The sequence below is a fragment of the Rhinatrema bivittatum genome, chromosome 1 (assembly GCF_901001135.1).
Source record: "Rhinatrema bivittatum chromosome 1, aRhiBiv1.1, whole genome shotgun sequence".
Classification (NCBI taxonomy): domain Eukaryota; kingdom Metazoa; phylum Chordata; class Amphibia; order Gymnophiona; family Rhinatrematidae; genus Rhinatrema; species Rhinatrema bivittatum.
In genome coordinates, this window is record NC_042615.1 from 587813578 (window position 1) to 587829918 (window position 16341).

At 44.9% G+C, this 16341-nt stretch overlaps 1 protein-coding gene across 1 annotated transcript in view; it reads right to left on the minus strand.

Moving 5' to 3' along the window:
• The window catches only part of SPTLC1 (serine palmitoyltransferase long chain base subunit 1), a 205640-nt gene that overhangs the window by 170762 nt on the left and 18537 nt on the right, over positions 1–16341 (minus strand). Inside the window, exon 3 of the mRNA XM_029618817.1 lies at positions 15505–15599. Within this exon, the coding sequence (XP_029474677.1) occupies positions 15505–15599 (95 nt within the window). The remainder of the gene's footprint in view (positions 1–15504; positions 15600–16341) is intronic.

The window sequence follows — 16341 nt, forward strand, 5'->3', positions numbered from 1 at the left end:
AAATACCCTCGGCCTATTATATTCAAGGTATTGCGTTACCCCCAAGTTCTCGCAATTCTTGCAGCGACCAGGAATAAACCGTCTGTGCAATTTCAACGCAATTCTATACTTTTTGGTCCGGACTTTGCTAAAGCCACGGCTGCTAAACGAAAATCATTTTTAGCCTTACGCCCAAAATTGCATGCTCTAGGAGCTCAATACGGCCTCCTATACCCGGCGCAAATGAAAGTTACCTATCGAGATCAAACTACAGTTTTTCACCAGCCCGCACTGCTGGAAGAATTTTTAAGTCCCAGGAAGCGGTGAGCGATATGGTTACCTGACTTGTTGGATTTTATTTTGGTTGCATCATCTCTGTTCTCCTTTGGGTGCCTCATGAAAAGCGACATTCTCACATTAGTCCCATCCTGGGCACAAGATTTCTTTTCTCATGGCGGACATCCCTGCTTAGGGGTTTCAGTGCACAGCACTTGCTGAATATTGACTTTGGTTTTTGTTTTTCCATTTTACTTCTCTATTGGTTGTTTCTTTCATCTGGAATTCATCTGGCATGAGCTTTGAGATTCTGGCAACCTCTGGCCAGACAGAAGGCTCTTTTGATTTCTGAGGCCTATTATGGCTCTTCCTTTCTTTACACATTTGCTCAGTTTTATACTACATGTAGTTTTTTCCTTTCTGGTTTTTTTTTCTTCTCTTGCTGGTTTCTCTGGTTTGCTCGCACTATTTTCCTCACATTTTTACAAACTTTTTTCTCTTACCACACTTTGATGCTATGGTCCGCCGACCATTCCCAATACCATATTCACAATTATGGCATCAGCTATTAGTTCCATCACTCTTACCTCTCTAAACGTCAATGGCTTTTCACACCCTATCAAGAGGAAAAAAAATTGACCTACTTGCAATCTCTCCACACAGATATCGCCTTTATCCAGGAAACGCACTTCACCGCCTCTGAGTCGCTTAAACTGAAGCAGCAATGGGTGGGCCATGTTCTTTATAGTTCAGCCATACAAAAGAAAAGGGGAGTCGTCGTATTACTACATAAAAGATTGGATGCCCAAGTTCTTCATCAAGCCACTGATGTGGATGGTCCCTGGCTCCTGGTTCAGATCACCATAGCTCAACATTCTTATACTCTCCTCAAAATCTAGGCCCCCAATGCGGATGACCCTGATTTTTTTCAATCTGTTTTCACTCAACTGCTGTCCTTGAATTCATCTTTCTGCATCATTGGTGGGGACTTTAATCAAGCCTTGGACCCCTTCTTAGACAAGAAAACTACAAGACCCATCATCTCTAAATCTTGCAAGACACTGCTACACTTCCTTGATTCACTTGGACTATCAGATCCATGGCACTTACTTCATCCCACAGTAAAGGATTACACTTTTTATTCTTTTCCACACTCCTCCTACTCCAGGATTGATTATTTCCTCATCTCATGCCAGCTGGTCCTTGCAGTACAATCTGAGTCCATTTGTCTGATCCTTGTCTCTGATCATGCAGCAGTGACTCTCAAACTTGAATTGTACTCTCCCATAAGGATTGATCATCAATGGCGCTTTAATTCTTCTTTTTGGCAGATGCTTCATTCATTGCTGATCTTAAGCTCAAAACTGCAGAATACTTCAAACTGAACTCCACTCCAGATATCTCTGCAGAAATACTTTGGTCCACTTTCAAAGCTACTATCAGAGGTGAAATTATTGGACATTCTATTTGGCTCAAGAGGTCTCAACAAGCGGCCCTACGTGTCCTTTGGGAGATGGTCTCAGCTCTTTAACAGGCACACGACGCTTCCCCGATGGCAACTTCCTAAACATCACTTCTTAAGGCAAGGTACCAATACAACCAGCATTTAAGTGCACAAGTTTGTCTGGGACTCTCATACCAAGGCTCTGTATTATGCTGAAAATAATGTGTGGCCGACTGCTGGCTTCGTACCTCAAAAAACGATCAGAAAAGAAGCACATTGCCACAGTGCTTTCCTCAGCCAATCAACCATTAACCTCTGATGTGGACATTCTTCAGGCTTTTCGTGATTTTTATGATACTCCATATAAATCAGTCTCCACCTTCATCAGAAGGGATTCATCAGTTCTTAACCACGATCTCCCATCCTTCACTTACGCCTTCTCAAGCATCTACATTGGACGCTCCTATTTCGCAGGAGGAGATGGCTTCGGCCATTTCATCTTTAACTGGAGGGAAAGCACCAGGTCCTGATGGCTTTACCACGGACCTCTATCAAATGTTTAAAACAGACCTTATCCCTCACCTCCATGTATATTTCTCTTCTCTGCTGTCTCATCCAGGTATACCTTCTAGTTTTACTGATGCTTGTGTAGTGGTGATTCCAAAGCCAGGGAAGGACAACACCAATGTCTCCAACTACAGGCCTATCTCCCTCTTAAACACAGACTATAAAATGTTTGCAAAACTTTTAGCCACTAGACTCTCCCATTTGATGTGTTCCCTTATCCACCCTGATCAATCAGGTTTTATTAAGGACCGCCTGATTGCCAATACCTGCCTTTTCCTACATGTGCAGGAATATGCTTCCACCCTGTCACTCCCGGCGATAGCTGTCTCCCTTGATGCTGAGAAAGCTTTCGATAGGGTAGAGTGGCTGTTTTTAATTTCCACACTTCAATGGTTTGGTTTCGGCCCTAGCTTTCTCTCATGGGTCCAGTTCCTGTACAATTCCCCGTCTGCTTTCTTATACATAAATAATCAAGCTTCCCAACGGTTCACTTTACATAAAGGTACCAGACAGGGGTGCCCCCTCTCCTCTCTTTTGTTTAATCTGGCTCTGGAACCACTACTCCTGGCTATCAGACAAACTGCGTCCATTGAAAGTATAACTATAGGCGCTGAAACCTTTAAACTCTCGACGTAAGCTGATGATGTCCTTCTCTTCTGGCTTAATCCTGACTCATCCTTAACTTCTCTGTTCACTCTCATTTCCACTTACTCATCGGTGTCTGGCTAAAAGGTCAACTGGCATAAAACTGAGATGTTGCCCTTAAACTCATTGGGTTCTCTCACTGATCTTTCTCATTTCCCTATACAAAGTAACTAATGGCCTCAAGTACTTAGGTATCCTGTTCCATATGGACACGGCAACCACCATTGGTTACTGTGAATCACTGGTATTGCAGCAAGTCCAAGATGCTTCTCTCCACCGGTCCCCTCTCCACCTATCTCGGTGGGGGTGGTTAGACACTATTAAGATGGTTCTCACCCCCAAAGCATGTATATTCTATCCATGATTCCCATCTATTTCTCCAGGGATATTTACAAGCATATTGACCAAATTCTATCACTTCTTATGGCGCAATAAAGCCCCTCGTATAGCCCTTTTGAAATTGAAATGTGCTATCCAGTGTGGTGGAGTAAACTTCCCGGACTTTTACTCTTATCATCAGGTGTTTATACTTCAGCAAGGCTACCGTTATTATGCTTCTCCATCCCCCACCTCTGTTTCTCCACGGTGGCTCCTAATAGAAAGACAATTACTTAACCCTTACCCTATGGAATTCTTCCCTGGGGTGCCTCTGTTGTCATGACATGTGGTTAATCCTATAATCCGTACCCTCCATAGAGCTATTTCGGAATTTGATCTCACCTGTCCACTGGAATTCCGTTCCTAGCGGACGTCTAAATTTGCCCCTCTATGGCGTAACCCCTGATTAAAAATCACTGGCCACCCCCTCAATTGGCCCTTGGGCAAAGCCAAGGGATATGGTTTTTCTCCTCTATCCTCCAGGATAATTCCTTAGTTCCCTTTATTCATTTGCAAGAACAGTATACTTTACCGTCCTCTCAGTTTTATGCCTGGCTTCAGTTGCGCAGTACCCTCCACGTCTCTCCTCTGTCCGATTTGGTCAGTAAGGACTTACCACATTTATTAACGATATATCATTGTTATGGTGCTCAGGGCCACTTAGCTTCCTGCTTCTATAAACTAATTAAAGTTAATTTGTCCTCTCGTTCCACCGCAGGTTTGTGCTCTGTATGGTCATCTGAATTTCCCGATATCTCACGCCTGGTTGACTGGAGATATATATGGCGAGTATCCACCCGCATATCACTTTCTTCCAGTCTAACCTAGACATCCTTTTTTGTGTTGCATAGAGCGATTTGGACTCCATGAAACTTGCTTCTGCACGGGAGGAGCAGCAAGTAGAAAAATTTAAAAAACTGGGGTAGTTAGGAAGGTGTTAGGGGTCAGGGTGGAGAAAGGAAGGGGAAGAAAGTTTAGGCAGGGGGTTAGGAAAGTTTTTTCCCAGTCCACTCCTTAAGTGAAGTGGACTGGGTGGGAACTGGGGAAGGCCCGATTGTGTCGCTGCGCATATTTAGGTAAAATTCACCCCCCTGCATGCGCCGTACATGCACCTGTGAATTTTAAAATCTGGCGCGCATGCATGTTATAAAATCAGCACGTCCATGTGCGTGCGCCGGGAACTGTGCGCTCATGGACACACACGCGCGCCTTTTAAAATCGAACCCTAAGTAAATTATGTCAAAAAATAATTTTGGCAGCACCCCTGCCTTCATAAATAAGATTGACTAATGAAGCAATCCAAACTTTTTCCAACAGTGGCATCACTGATTCAGGAGATCTAATTTGCAAGCATGCTGTGAAACCAGTCTCTCTTCACAGTTACTAACATTTTCAGGCAAGATGCTGCATGACAAGAGCTGGTAGAAACAGAAGCATAGATTACTAACTCTGGTCTTGATTTTCCCTGAAAAGTCACTGCACACACGAGAGGAGAACCTTCAATCTGACACTACACAGATACAGGATCACAGCATATTATTGCACCTCTGTTTATAGTCAGATTACATCTAGAATACTAACCTCAAACTATTATTCGTTCATGATTGTAGGATGATTGTCTTCCCTAAAACCAATCACTTTAAGACAGAGGATCTTCCAAAAGATGCTCAGTCTGTGAGGTTACTCTATAGCAAGTGCAACAAGATGCCCAATGTAGTATTTCAGAGGTTATTCCTTAGCTGTTTAAATGTATAAAAGCCAGCTCAAATCCCATTGCCACCCATCCTTACAGCTGCTATTTTGTAACAGAGCTGTGCAAAGAATCTATGAACAAGAGAGAAAATGTTCCCTAGCTGAACCAAATATATATTCACCACTAATGTAATATATCTTTTTAAATACCATGTTTCGGAGTATAGAGAAATGATACGATCTGGAAAGTATTATGTGGAAAGGTTGGGCACTTATTCTATTATATGATCAAGGTATAGATCATGTGCCCTCATGGTAGAAGTCCAATTGGAAAGCAGGAGAGCGGGCAACGTGTCTACACTGTGCAGTACACCTCATTCTGGCACAAATTCAGACTTTACAGTAGTATAGATAATGTAACTTTATTGCGGATTTGTACAGGTAAATATGTCTAATTTTTAGGTTAAATTTCCCATACCATATGCAAAACTAGTGCTTTTCTAATTGCCCAGGTTCCACTCATTACCCACTTACCAAATGAGGTGTCCTGTACCATGGCTAGTGGCCAAGGCCCCTCGAAATGCCTCTCAGATATTGGAATCTCCTGTGTGTAGTCTGTGCCTCCTCTGGACTCGGATACATATGGGCTGATTGTTTGCCAAAATTTCGGTCTCAGCGTCAGTTCTTTTAGGATGTTTTTCTCAAGCAAAAAAACAAGACCACGGGTCTCTCATCTTATTGGTTGGATCCGAATATGTATCTACACTCCTTAAAATGTCAGGACATTCAGTTTGTTTTAGGTCAGAAGAGATCATGGTGGTGCTTGCAGCATCACATGCTTGTTTATTCCTTCTCATGTTGTAAAAGGGGTGGTAGAAAGGCTCTGGATATGAGGCCTTTCCTGACTGGATGTTCCTCATATAGGATATATATAAGATGCTTCTATTAAAACATACAGGCTAATACAGTACAGTGCGCTCCGGAGCGCACCGTTAGCCTGCTCTTGGACGCGTGTTTTCCCTTACCCCTTATTCAGTAAGGGGAAGAAAACGCGCGTCCAACCCGTGGCACCTAATAACGCCCTCAACATGCAAATGCATGTTGAGGGCCCTATTAGGTATACGTGTGGGATACAGAAAGTAAAATGTGCAGCCAAGCCGCACATTTTACTTTCAGAAATTAGCGCCGACCCAAAGGTAGGCGCTAATTTCTTCCGGCACTAGGAAAGTGCACAGAAAAGCAGTAAAAACTGCTTTTCTGTGCACCCTCCGACTTAATATCATGGCGATATTAAGTCGGAGGTCCCAAAGGGTAAGAAAAGTAAAAAAGAAAAAAAGAAAAAAAAAATTTAAAATAGGCCGGCGGCTGTCGGGCCAAAAACCAGACGCTCAATTTTGCCGGCGTCCGGTTTCCAAGCCCGTGGCTGTCAGCGGGCTTGAGAACAGACGCCGGCAAAATTGAGCGTCGGCTGTCAAACCCGCTGACAGCCGCCACTCTGGGTCAAAAGGAGGCGCTAGGGACACGCTAGTGTCCCTAGCGCCTCCTTTTGCCCGTTTCTACCGCACCACTTAATTTAAATACAGAATCGCGCGCACCGGCGAGCAGGTATTCACCCACTCTCCTGCGGACTTTACTGTATCGGCCTGATAGTTCTGTAGTTTTCATCAGCTGATCAATATTGGCAATTACTACAACTCCAGGCTCTTTTCAATCATGATCTCAGTCCAAGTTCCACGAAGCTTTATGTTTGCTTTGCTAGTAAGAGTCCACTTACTTCAAAACCTTATTTTTGCAGCTGAAAACTCAGTTTTAATTATTGGGAAATTTTCTCTTGGTAATCCCCAATGTTTCTCTGGTTTTATGGGAGGCTTATAGGAATATTATTTATTTATTTAAACATTTTTATATACCGGCATTAGTTATGATCATACCGGTTTACAATAAACGAGTTTAAGTTTGAAATTACATTTTAACAGGGAAGCTAAACTGACCTGCTAATTTTCATTCCTGTAATACCACAGATCAGTCCAGACAAGTGGGATTTGCCTCCCTACCAGCAGTTGGAGTCAGAGAAACAAATATTTTGAGGCATTGCTACAAAACAGAGTGCCACCTGCAATCCCTTCAGTACTGACCTGTACCAATCCAAGATATAACCCTAAAACCCCTTTCTCGGACTAATAAGGAAAACTATAGGGTTGGAAACCCCCAAAAACTGGAGCCCAAAACACTCCCAAAAACTAAATCTGAAAAACCCAAACCATGATCAACTGCCCAAACACCCTGAAACAAACCAAAGAACAAAACAACCACAAATGTGGATAATACAAAAAATAGTTGATTATTCAAAAAACCCACATTACTACAATTGTAATTTACCAAGGATGTATTGTTTAATTGTTCAACCCTTCTATGACCCACACCGAGTTCAAAAAACATTTTAATCGAAAAAAATTTTAAGAAAAAGATTTTTGCAATTTACCTTTGGTACAGAGAGAGGCACTACAATCTTTAATGGGTTGCGATGAAGTGATCATCAAAACAGCCGATAAGGGGGGGCGCTATTGTTTTACAAGATCGCATAGCATATGAGTGTAGGTTGATTGACCATCTTAACACTGCTTTTTTTTTTTTTTTTACAGCAAAATACAACATGAGCCAACTACCACATTACAGAACCAATTGAAGATGATCATTGATCCACCTAAATTCTTGACTGAAAAGGAGAAAAGTTTTTTTAGTTGCCAAACATCCAAGGGTCCCTTTGATTTACGCTCTTCCTAAAATTCATAAAGATCTAACAACCCCCCCTCCATTTGGCCAATTGTCTCCTTAAGGGGAACTGTGTTAAGAGCCTCCAGCCATCTTTGTAGACCGGTTTCTACAACCATTGGTAACACAGAAACCTTCATATTTGAAGGACACAATCCACTTTCTAAACAACTTGTCAGAGATTGAGGTGGGGGAGGAGCCTGTGTTATTGGTGACAATGGACATCCAATCTCTATACACATTTAGATATTGTTTCAGAAGCTTTGAAAATCACAAGGGGACGGCTAGGATCTCGATGGACTTTTTGATTCAGTTGACAGAACTTATTTTGTTTAACAACTATTTCAGCTTTAAAAATGTTTTATCACCAAGACCACGGGGTCCCTATGGGGGTCTTCATTGGCGCCTTCAGTAGCCAACTTGTACATGGCTAACTCTGAAGAGAAATTTATATACTCTTCTCATTGGTGGTCTTACAATACCAGATGGTATCGGTACATTGATGACATTTTCATCATTTGGAATTCCTCTAGGGATCATTAGAAGAGTTTGCAGTTTGGGTGAAGTCCTTGGATGAACACTTGTGTTTCACCCATCAGTCCAGTGAAACATCGATTCCATATTTGGACATATTGGTAGTTATACAGGGACAACTTTTGATCACCACTGTTAATAGGAAACCTACTGACAAAAACAATTTGTTACGATATCATAGACACCACACTTCCTCTTTCAAAAAAAGGGCTCCCTGTTTCTCAATTCTTTCGAATCAGACATATCTGTTCCTCAAATAAGGAATTTGAAAAACAAGCAATGCTGCTACCTGACAGATTTAAGACCAGAGGGTATCCTTCGAAGGTAGTGAAACAAACTTATAAAAGAACTAAATATAGTGATCGGGAACAGCTCTTGAAATACAGAGTTTGTAAAGATCAATCATGCTTGGTCTATGTGCTGCAGCAGAACACTTCCACCACTGCGATAATATCTTCTATTATGAAACACTGGCACATCCTTGCACTTTATGATGTTTTTAAGGAGTTTCCGTTGTTTGCCACCACCCAGGGTGCCAACATCTGGGACAAGATAGTGAGGGCAAGCACGATGAACACTAGTCTCATGTTTACTGTACAAGGGGGCCATCACAAGTGAAGTTTTTGCGGTAACACGATCGAAGGAGAACATTGGGTAGACCCCGTGACTGGATATAAGGTGGAATGTTCATGATCAGAAAAAGAATGTGGGCAACCTGTATGGTACCCTTTGATTCAATTTTATGAAACCACCACCACTCTCTTAAAAACCTTTTTTTGATAAAAAGTTTTTTGAACTCGGTGTGGGTCATAGAAGGGTTGAACAATTAAACAATACATCCTTGGTAAATTACAATTGTAGTAATGTGGGTTTTTTGAATCATCAAAAACCCTGAAAGGCAAATCAACTTGAACCACCAGTTGGCAAAAAACATAGTCTTTCGGCAGTGATGGGATGGGGCTCTGGACTAAAATGTGGTATTACAGGAACAGAAATTAGCAGGTAAAAACCAATTTTCCTTTCCTGAACATACCCAGATCAGTCCAGACAAGTGGAATGTTCCAAAGCACCCCAGACTGGGCGGGAACCTGAAAGGCCTGCATGCAGAATGCTCTCAAAGAACGCATCTTCCTGTGCCCTCATGTTTATGTGGTAATGTCTGGTGAATGTATGCAACGAGGACCACACTGCAGCCCTACAAATCTCCTGGGATGACAGCAACTGACATTCTGCCCAGGAAGTGGCTAGCGATCTTGTGGAGTGCGCCTTCAGCTCCGGCGGAACTTGATGGCCCTTACAAATATAGGCCGTGCAAATAGCCGCTTTCAACCAAAGGGAAATGGTAGCCTTAGAGGCCTTCTCTCCCTTCTTCCTGTCCCCATACAGGACAAAAAAGTGATCAGAGCGCCGGAACTATTTGACAGCTCCAGATAATGCAACAGAGTTCTCCTCACATCCAAAAGATACAGTTCCTTGCTCCTAGGAGAATCCTTAGACCACTCCGGAAAAGCCAGGTGGTCTACCAATTAACATGAAAGGAGGACACTACTTTAGACCAAAAAGAGGGGACCGTCCGCAAGGAAACCGTCATGGGAAATTCGCAGAAAGGGATTCTTGCAAGACAGAGCCTGTAATTCCAAAACGTATCTGGCCGAACTGAAGGCCACCAGGAACAGTGCCTTCAGAGTCAAAGCCTTCAGTGTTGCTCTCCTTAAAGGCTCAAAGGGAGCCCCACACAAAACTTGCAAGACCAAATTAAGGCTCCAAATTGGGCATAACATCTGGACCGTAAGTCGCAAATGCTTGACCTCTTAAGAAACGAACCACATCCAGATGCGACACCAAGAACTTGCCCGGCCATTTGCCCCTAAGAGAGCCCAAGGCTGCCACCTGAACGCGAATGGTACTATAGGAGAGACCCTTAGACAAGCCCTGCTGCACAAATTCCAAGATGAGAGGAACCTCCACTGACAGGGTATGCACCTGTCTCTGAAGTAATTAAGACTAAAATGCCCTCCAGACCTCAATATACGCCAAACTAACAGGTTGACATGCCTGGAGAAACGTGGAGATAACCTGCTCCGAATACCCTTCCAGGCTCAGTCGCCACTTCTCAAAAGCCAAGCCGCGAGACAAAAACGTGATCCTCTTGATCCAAAAATAAGGGCCTCTGACGCAGTAGCTTTGGTAGATGAGCCAGCTGAAGGAATCCAACCACCGCCAGATGCACCAGATCCGCAAACCACAGACTCTGCGGCCACTCAGGCACTACCAACACCACGGAACCGGGATGCGCCTCTATACGCCTCAGAATTCAATCGACCAGAGGCCAAAGAGGAAACACATACAGCAGGCTTCCTGAAGGCCAAGGGCACAGAACATGCTGCAGAGGTCTCATGTGTGAAAATGCCCATGGAATCAAATCCAATGTGGATGCCATGGAACCAAGCACTTGAAAGTAATCCTAAGCCATTGGCAACGTAAGACGAAGCAGGCATGTCACCTGTGCCTGCAACCTCCTCACTCGGTCTTCCTAGTACTGAATAGAGCCCCCAGATATTCCAAGGACTGGGTCAGAACCAGATGGTTCCGACATATTTATGACCCAACCTAGTGACTGCAAGGTGTTTAGCACCCGCTAAAGCTACCTTTCGCACTCCTCCTCTGACTTTGCTAAAATGAACCAATCATCCAGGAATGGATGAACCAGAATTCCTTCCTTGCGTAGGGTTGCAGCCACCTCCACCATCAACTTGGAGAAGGTTCGTGGCGCCATTGCCAGTCCGAAAAGAAGGGCCCGAAACTGAAAACGCTGACCCAGCACTATGAAACAAAGAAACTTCTGATGGTCCATCCGAATCGGAATATGAAGGTATGTCGCCGTCAAGACCAGGGACATCAGGAACTCTCCTTTGCGAACTACTGCTACAACCATGCAGTGTCCCCATATGAAAACATGGCACCAGAAGGCCCTGTTCACTTTCTGCAGGTCGAAAATGGGATGGAAGGTACCCTCCTTCTTGGGAACCACAAAGTAAATGGAGTACCTGCCCTGCCCTTGTACCTTCCACGGCACGGGCACTATAGCACATAGATCAAGTAACCTTTGCAGTGTCCACCACACAGCCTACCATTTGCTGTGAGACACCATGTGAGACTCGAGAAAGGCCTCCCTAACAGGGCACAAAAATTTGAGAGCATAGCCATCTCTTATGACCTCTAGCACCCAACGATCTGAGGTAATCCTGGTCCACACCACATAAAAGCTGCCCCCTACGGCTTCCATGCAGCAGTGGGACACCCTGGCTTCCTTGTGTTCACTTTCCACCACTGGCCCCTTGACCAGCACCATCCCTGGAACCTCTACGAAAGGACTGCTGGCGGTTGCCTGTCGACTACGCAGACGCATTGGAGGTGGTCCTACCAGACCAAAATCTCCTCAAATCCCTTAACCGGGTTTGAGGCGGGAACACCTTCTTATTAGTGCACTTATCCTCAGGCAGCCTGTTCCCCTTAGATTCACCCAACGTCTTCATCAGATGATCCAAATCCTCCGTTGAGAAAAATTTCCCATTGAAAGGGAGATTACACAGCTGAGTCTTCGACCACGTCTGCTGACCAATTGAGCAGCCACAAAAGCCTGCGGGCCGCCACCACCGAGACCATACTCCTAGCTGACGTGCGAACCAAATCACAGAACGCATTGGCTAAATAAGCCACCCCAGCCTCTAAACAAGCTGACTGCAGGGTACCATCTCCTGTCAAAGCCGGATCCTGTGCTTTCTGCACCCCACACAGACAGGCCCTCTGTATCAAGCTGGCACAAAAGGCGGCGCAAAGACTGAGTGCGGGGACCTCAAACATTCGCTTTAGGTGAATCTCCAACTTGCGGTCCTGCATATCCTTGAAAACGGCAGCCCCCTCCACCAGGATGGTTGTCTTTTAAGTGACTGCCGACACTGCAGCATCCACCTTCGGTACTCACAGTATGTCCAAATTCTCTTCCATCAGAGGATAGGGCTTCCCAACTTCCTGATCTTCTTAGGTCAGTGAAAAGCACTCAGGGGGGTCCCCTCAGCTCATCCAGGAACGGACTTACCCCTTCACCATCTGACTCCTCCTGAGTCACTTTATCCCCCAATTCCTCCAAGACCTGGGGAATAAGAGGGCACAGAGTTCCACCTTCTTAAATAAATGGACAACTCGAGGATCATCCTCTTTCGACCTTTCATCTGGATCCGGGTTGCCCTTAGCTACATCCCGGTCCAAACCCAGTGCCACAGGCACGTCAGTGTCTGGAACCACCCCCTGGTGGTCCAAAGGGACATCCATGGAGTTCCCCCCCCCCCCCCCCCATCCCTGGAGTCCACCTCTGACTTCACCCGACGCAGTCCCAGACGATGCAGTAGTTCCCTGGACCCACCTGCGGCCCTCTTAGGCTTCTTTGGCATGGATAGAGGCGGCCAGACTCTCGCCTGCTTCCTCTTGGCCCCCTTTCCTTGCCAGGAAGGCTTTATGCATCAAGAGGATAAATTTTGACGAAAATCCCTTAGGGCCATCCATCCCCTGCTCCAGGCTGTCGTCAGAGTCACCCCCCTCATCAGAGTCCCCCTGAACCACAGAAGAAAACGGGGGAGGGGAATCTCTGGGTTCCCTAGTTAAATAGGTCTCCTGCCCGTGGTCCTCCATGGACCCAGCCGCCTCGCTGAGTCCCCCGACCCCTCGGCCACCGATACAGACGTCCCCTCCGAAGGGCAGGAAATCCACTTTCCCCAGTGTGCCCCGGCTGAGAAACCCTCCTCTCCCGAAGCGCAACCAGGACAGAGGGAGCAAGAATTCAAGCATGTGGACTCCAACCCACACACACATGGCACACTTCTCTGCGCAGTCTGAGCGCCATACCACGTGCTCCTTCACCAATGGCCGCCCTGCGGCCTGCAAACACCGTTGGCCTTGATTGCTGCTCTGGCATGCACTTTTTTTTTTCTTGTAAACCACACTGCCCCATTTCCCACGGCGTGGAAAAATCAGCTGGGCACTGCCGCAGAGAAGACCGCTGCTCTCCGGCCTCAGCAGGGTCCAGAGACGCATGGGAAAATAAACACGTCCGCACCAACTGCTGCCATGCCTGGCAGCAAATGCTGCTCCCCGCGGGACACACACGTGGACTGGCGCAGTAGTTACCTCCTGTCTGCCGAGGCCTGCAGCCCTCGCTGCCTCATGGCTGTACCTTCCGCCCTCCAGCAACCAGCTGTTTGCCTTTCTGCTACTTTCATTTTCTTTTAAATTTAAAATCACAGATACAAAGGCAAAACACACATACAGGGATACTTCCCTGATTCTGGGGGCTTGCAGACAGAGGCCTCGGAGGCCCTGAGGCAACTAGTCCCCTGGCTTTCAGGGCCCACGGCACAATGCGGACAAACACAAGGCAGGGTTCCCCCCCCCCCCCCCCCCGGATGCCCGGCTCAACCTGAGGAATGGTCCACCAAGGAGCCTAACACTCAGGGAGCTTCCTCTCTTTCTCTTTCTTAATCTCAGACCGCAGGGTTGAACCTCTATCTGCTGGAGTCAGAGAAATACTGGGGGGATGCAGGTGACATGTAGCAGTGCCTCAAAGTTTTGTTTCTCTGACTCCATCTGCTGGTAGGGAGACAAAACCCACTTGTCTGGACTAATCTGGGTATGTTCAGGAAGTCAATATTCTTCTGTATGATTTGTGTATTCAAAAACTGTCCAGGATTTTAGGGGCTTTTGGTAAACAAATAAGGAAACCCTGAGATGTGTCTTATCTCCTTTCATATCAATTACTTAGTTCCCCCCTAAGCACTTAGCATCTTTTTGGGAGGCTGACAGAATGGATTGTGCTGTGAACAGCAGAGAGACCCCAAACGTTTTGTAGGCGTCTGCAAGTAGTAGCTGAGAAAGATCAATCTTTCTATCTCTGCAGTCTGAAGCAGGAAGGCATAGAGACTGCAGTGGATGTTGTGTGCAAGGGGACTGGCTGCAGGCCCAAAGGAAGAGGTTTGTAGGCTCTCTCCAAATTTTTGGAGCGCTAAGGAGGGAAAAAGTAGCATGAAACTTTCCATTCCAATTTCACAGTGATGATATGGGAGAGGGCCTCGTATAGTGTAAGAGCAGCAGGAAATCTGGTGATGCTGCAATACCACAGAATTTACAGGAGGACCCTGCTGAGACCTAAAAATGGTGCTGCCAAGCCCTTCCATAGAAACCTATACAGTTTACAAAAACAAACTTTAAGAGGAAAAGGATTCAAACTAACCTCGGAATGTGACAAGTCTGGAAGGCAGCCTTTCTAAATGTATAAACTTTAGCAAAGGTTTAGATTCCCTCTGAAGAATTTTTGTAAATCCTTTAACAGTGAAATTGTAAACTGAACTAGGATGAGTATTTCTGCCACCTACACATACCTCTGAAATAGCACAGAGTAGTCAAAGGGTACAGCCTCCTCTTAAATGTGCAATGGGCTGCTTGTACACATTCTAGCTCTGCTTACCCCCAGAGAGTTTCTATTTTATTTAAACCAATGGACCTTAAAATCATCCAGTTTATTATTTACACGGGCATGCTCACAGCCATAAAATGAATTTAGACAGGACTAAACTTTGATTTTCATAACAGCAGTTCATAAATTGTATTTTTAGTGCCTTAAAGGGGAACTTACATGCTTAAAATGGAGTGCTTTCATCCTGCTGAGCAATAAGCTGCCTACAATTTTGAGTAGAACGCCCCTTTAAAAACTGCTTTTTAAACCCATGTAAAAAACATTTTCTACTGAAGCAGCCACATCTATCAGTATGTCTGCTTGCACTATATATACATAGCCTCCATGTTGGCCTGTATACCATGCAACAGCAAACCTTTTCCAGTGTTCCTGCTTATGAAATCAGCACTACTATCAGTTGAGCTTTATACCTTTCAGTTATTCACTATCACAACCCTCCTCTTTTCCTTCATCTTTATAGCCAGAACACTGCTCTGGGAAACTGCAGCAGCTGGAAAAATGGTTAGCATACCACATCTGCAACACAGGAAAATACCTCTGCAAGGAATAGCTCCTTTAGTCTTGCAAGATGCTCTAGTGGAAGCCATCGGGTACTGGCAGATTGGCACATTTTCCACGAGTTAGCACTGGGGACTTTGCAGGGCCCTTCATCTGGAATAAACAAAAACTGGACAGACAGGACTATGCTTACCCTGAAACAATGTTATAGTTGAGAGCAGGATGGTCTTTAGCGACAGGAGGAACAAGAGGCTCTGGCTGCCACTCCTCAATCAACTCTTCCTTCTCCTGAATGAAGGGAATAGAAAATAGGTATTTTACTTCAAGCATAAATGAATGTTTAAGATTCCCTTTTCTGCTGAATATTATCACACAGACACTTTCATTGAGATAAGACTAACAAACTGTGAAATAACCATTTACTTTCATTTCAGGTAACCTCACATCAACCTTTAAAGTGGCCCGCCAGTGAAATATTTAACTGACATAGAATGCAAATGAGAAGGATTAAGTAGTAGGGAAGGTACCTTCTATTGTTGCCAGCTCCTGTGACAACTGTAAAATATTAATACATTCATAATCTATAGTAAGTAAGAACATAAGAAATTGCCATGCTGGGTCAGATCAAGGGTCCATCAAGCCCAGCATCCTGTTTCCAACAGAGGCCAAAACCAGGCCACAAGAACCTGGCAAGTACCCAAACACCAAGAAGAACCCATGCTTCTGATGTAATTAATAGCAGTGGCTATTCCCTAAGTATAATTGATTAATAGCCATTAATGGACTTCTCCTCCAAGAACCTATCTTTTTTGAACCCAGCTACACCAACTGCACTAACCACATCCTCTGGCAACAAATTCCAGAGCTTTATTGTGCATTGAGTGAAAAAGAATTTTCTCCGATTAGTCTTAAATGTGCTACTTGCTAACTTCATGGAATGCCCCCTAGTCCTTCTATTATTCGAAAGTGAAAATAACTGAGTCACATCTACTCGTTCAAGACCTCTCATGATCTTAAAGACCTCTATCAT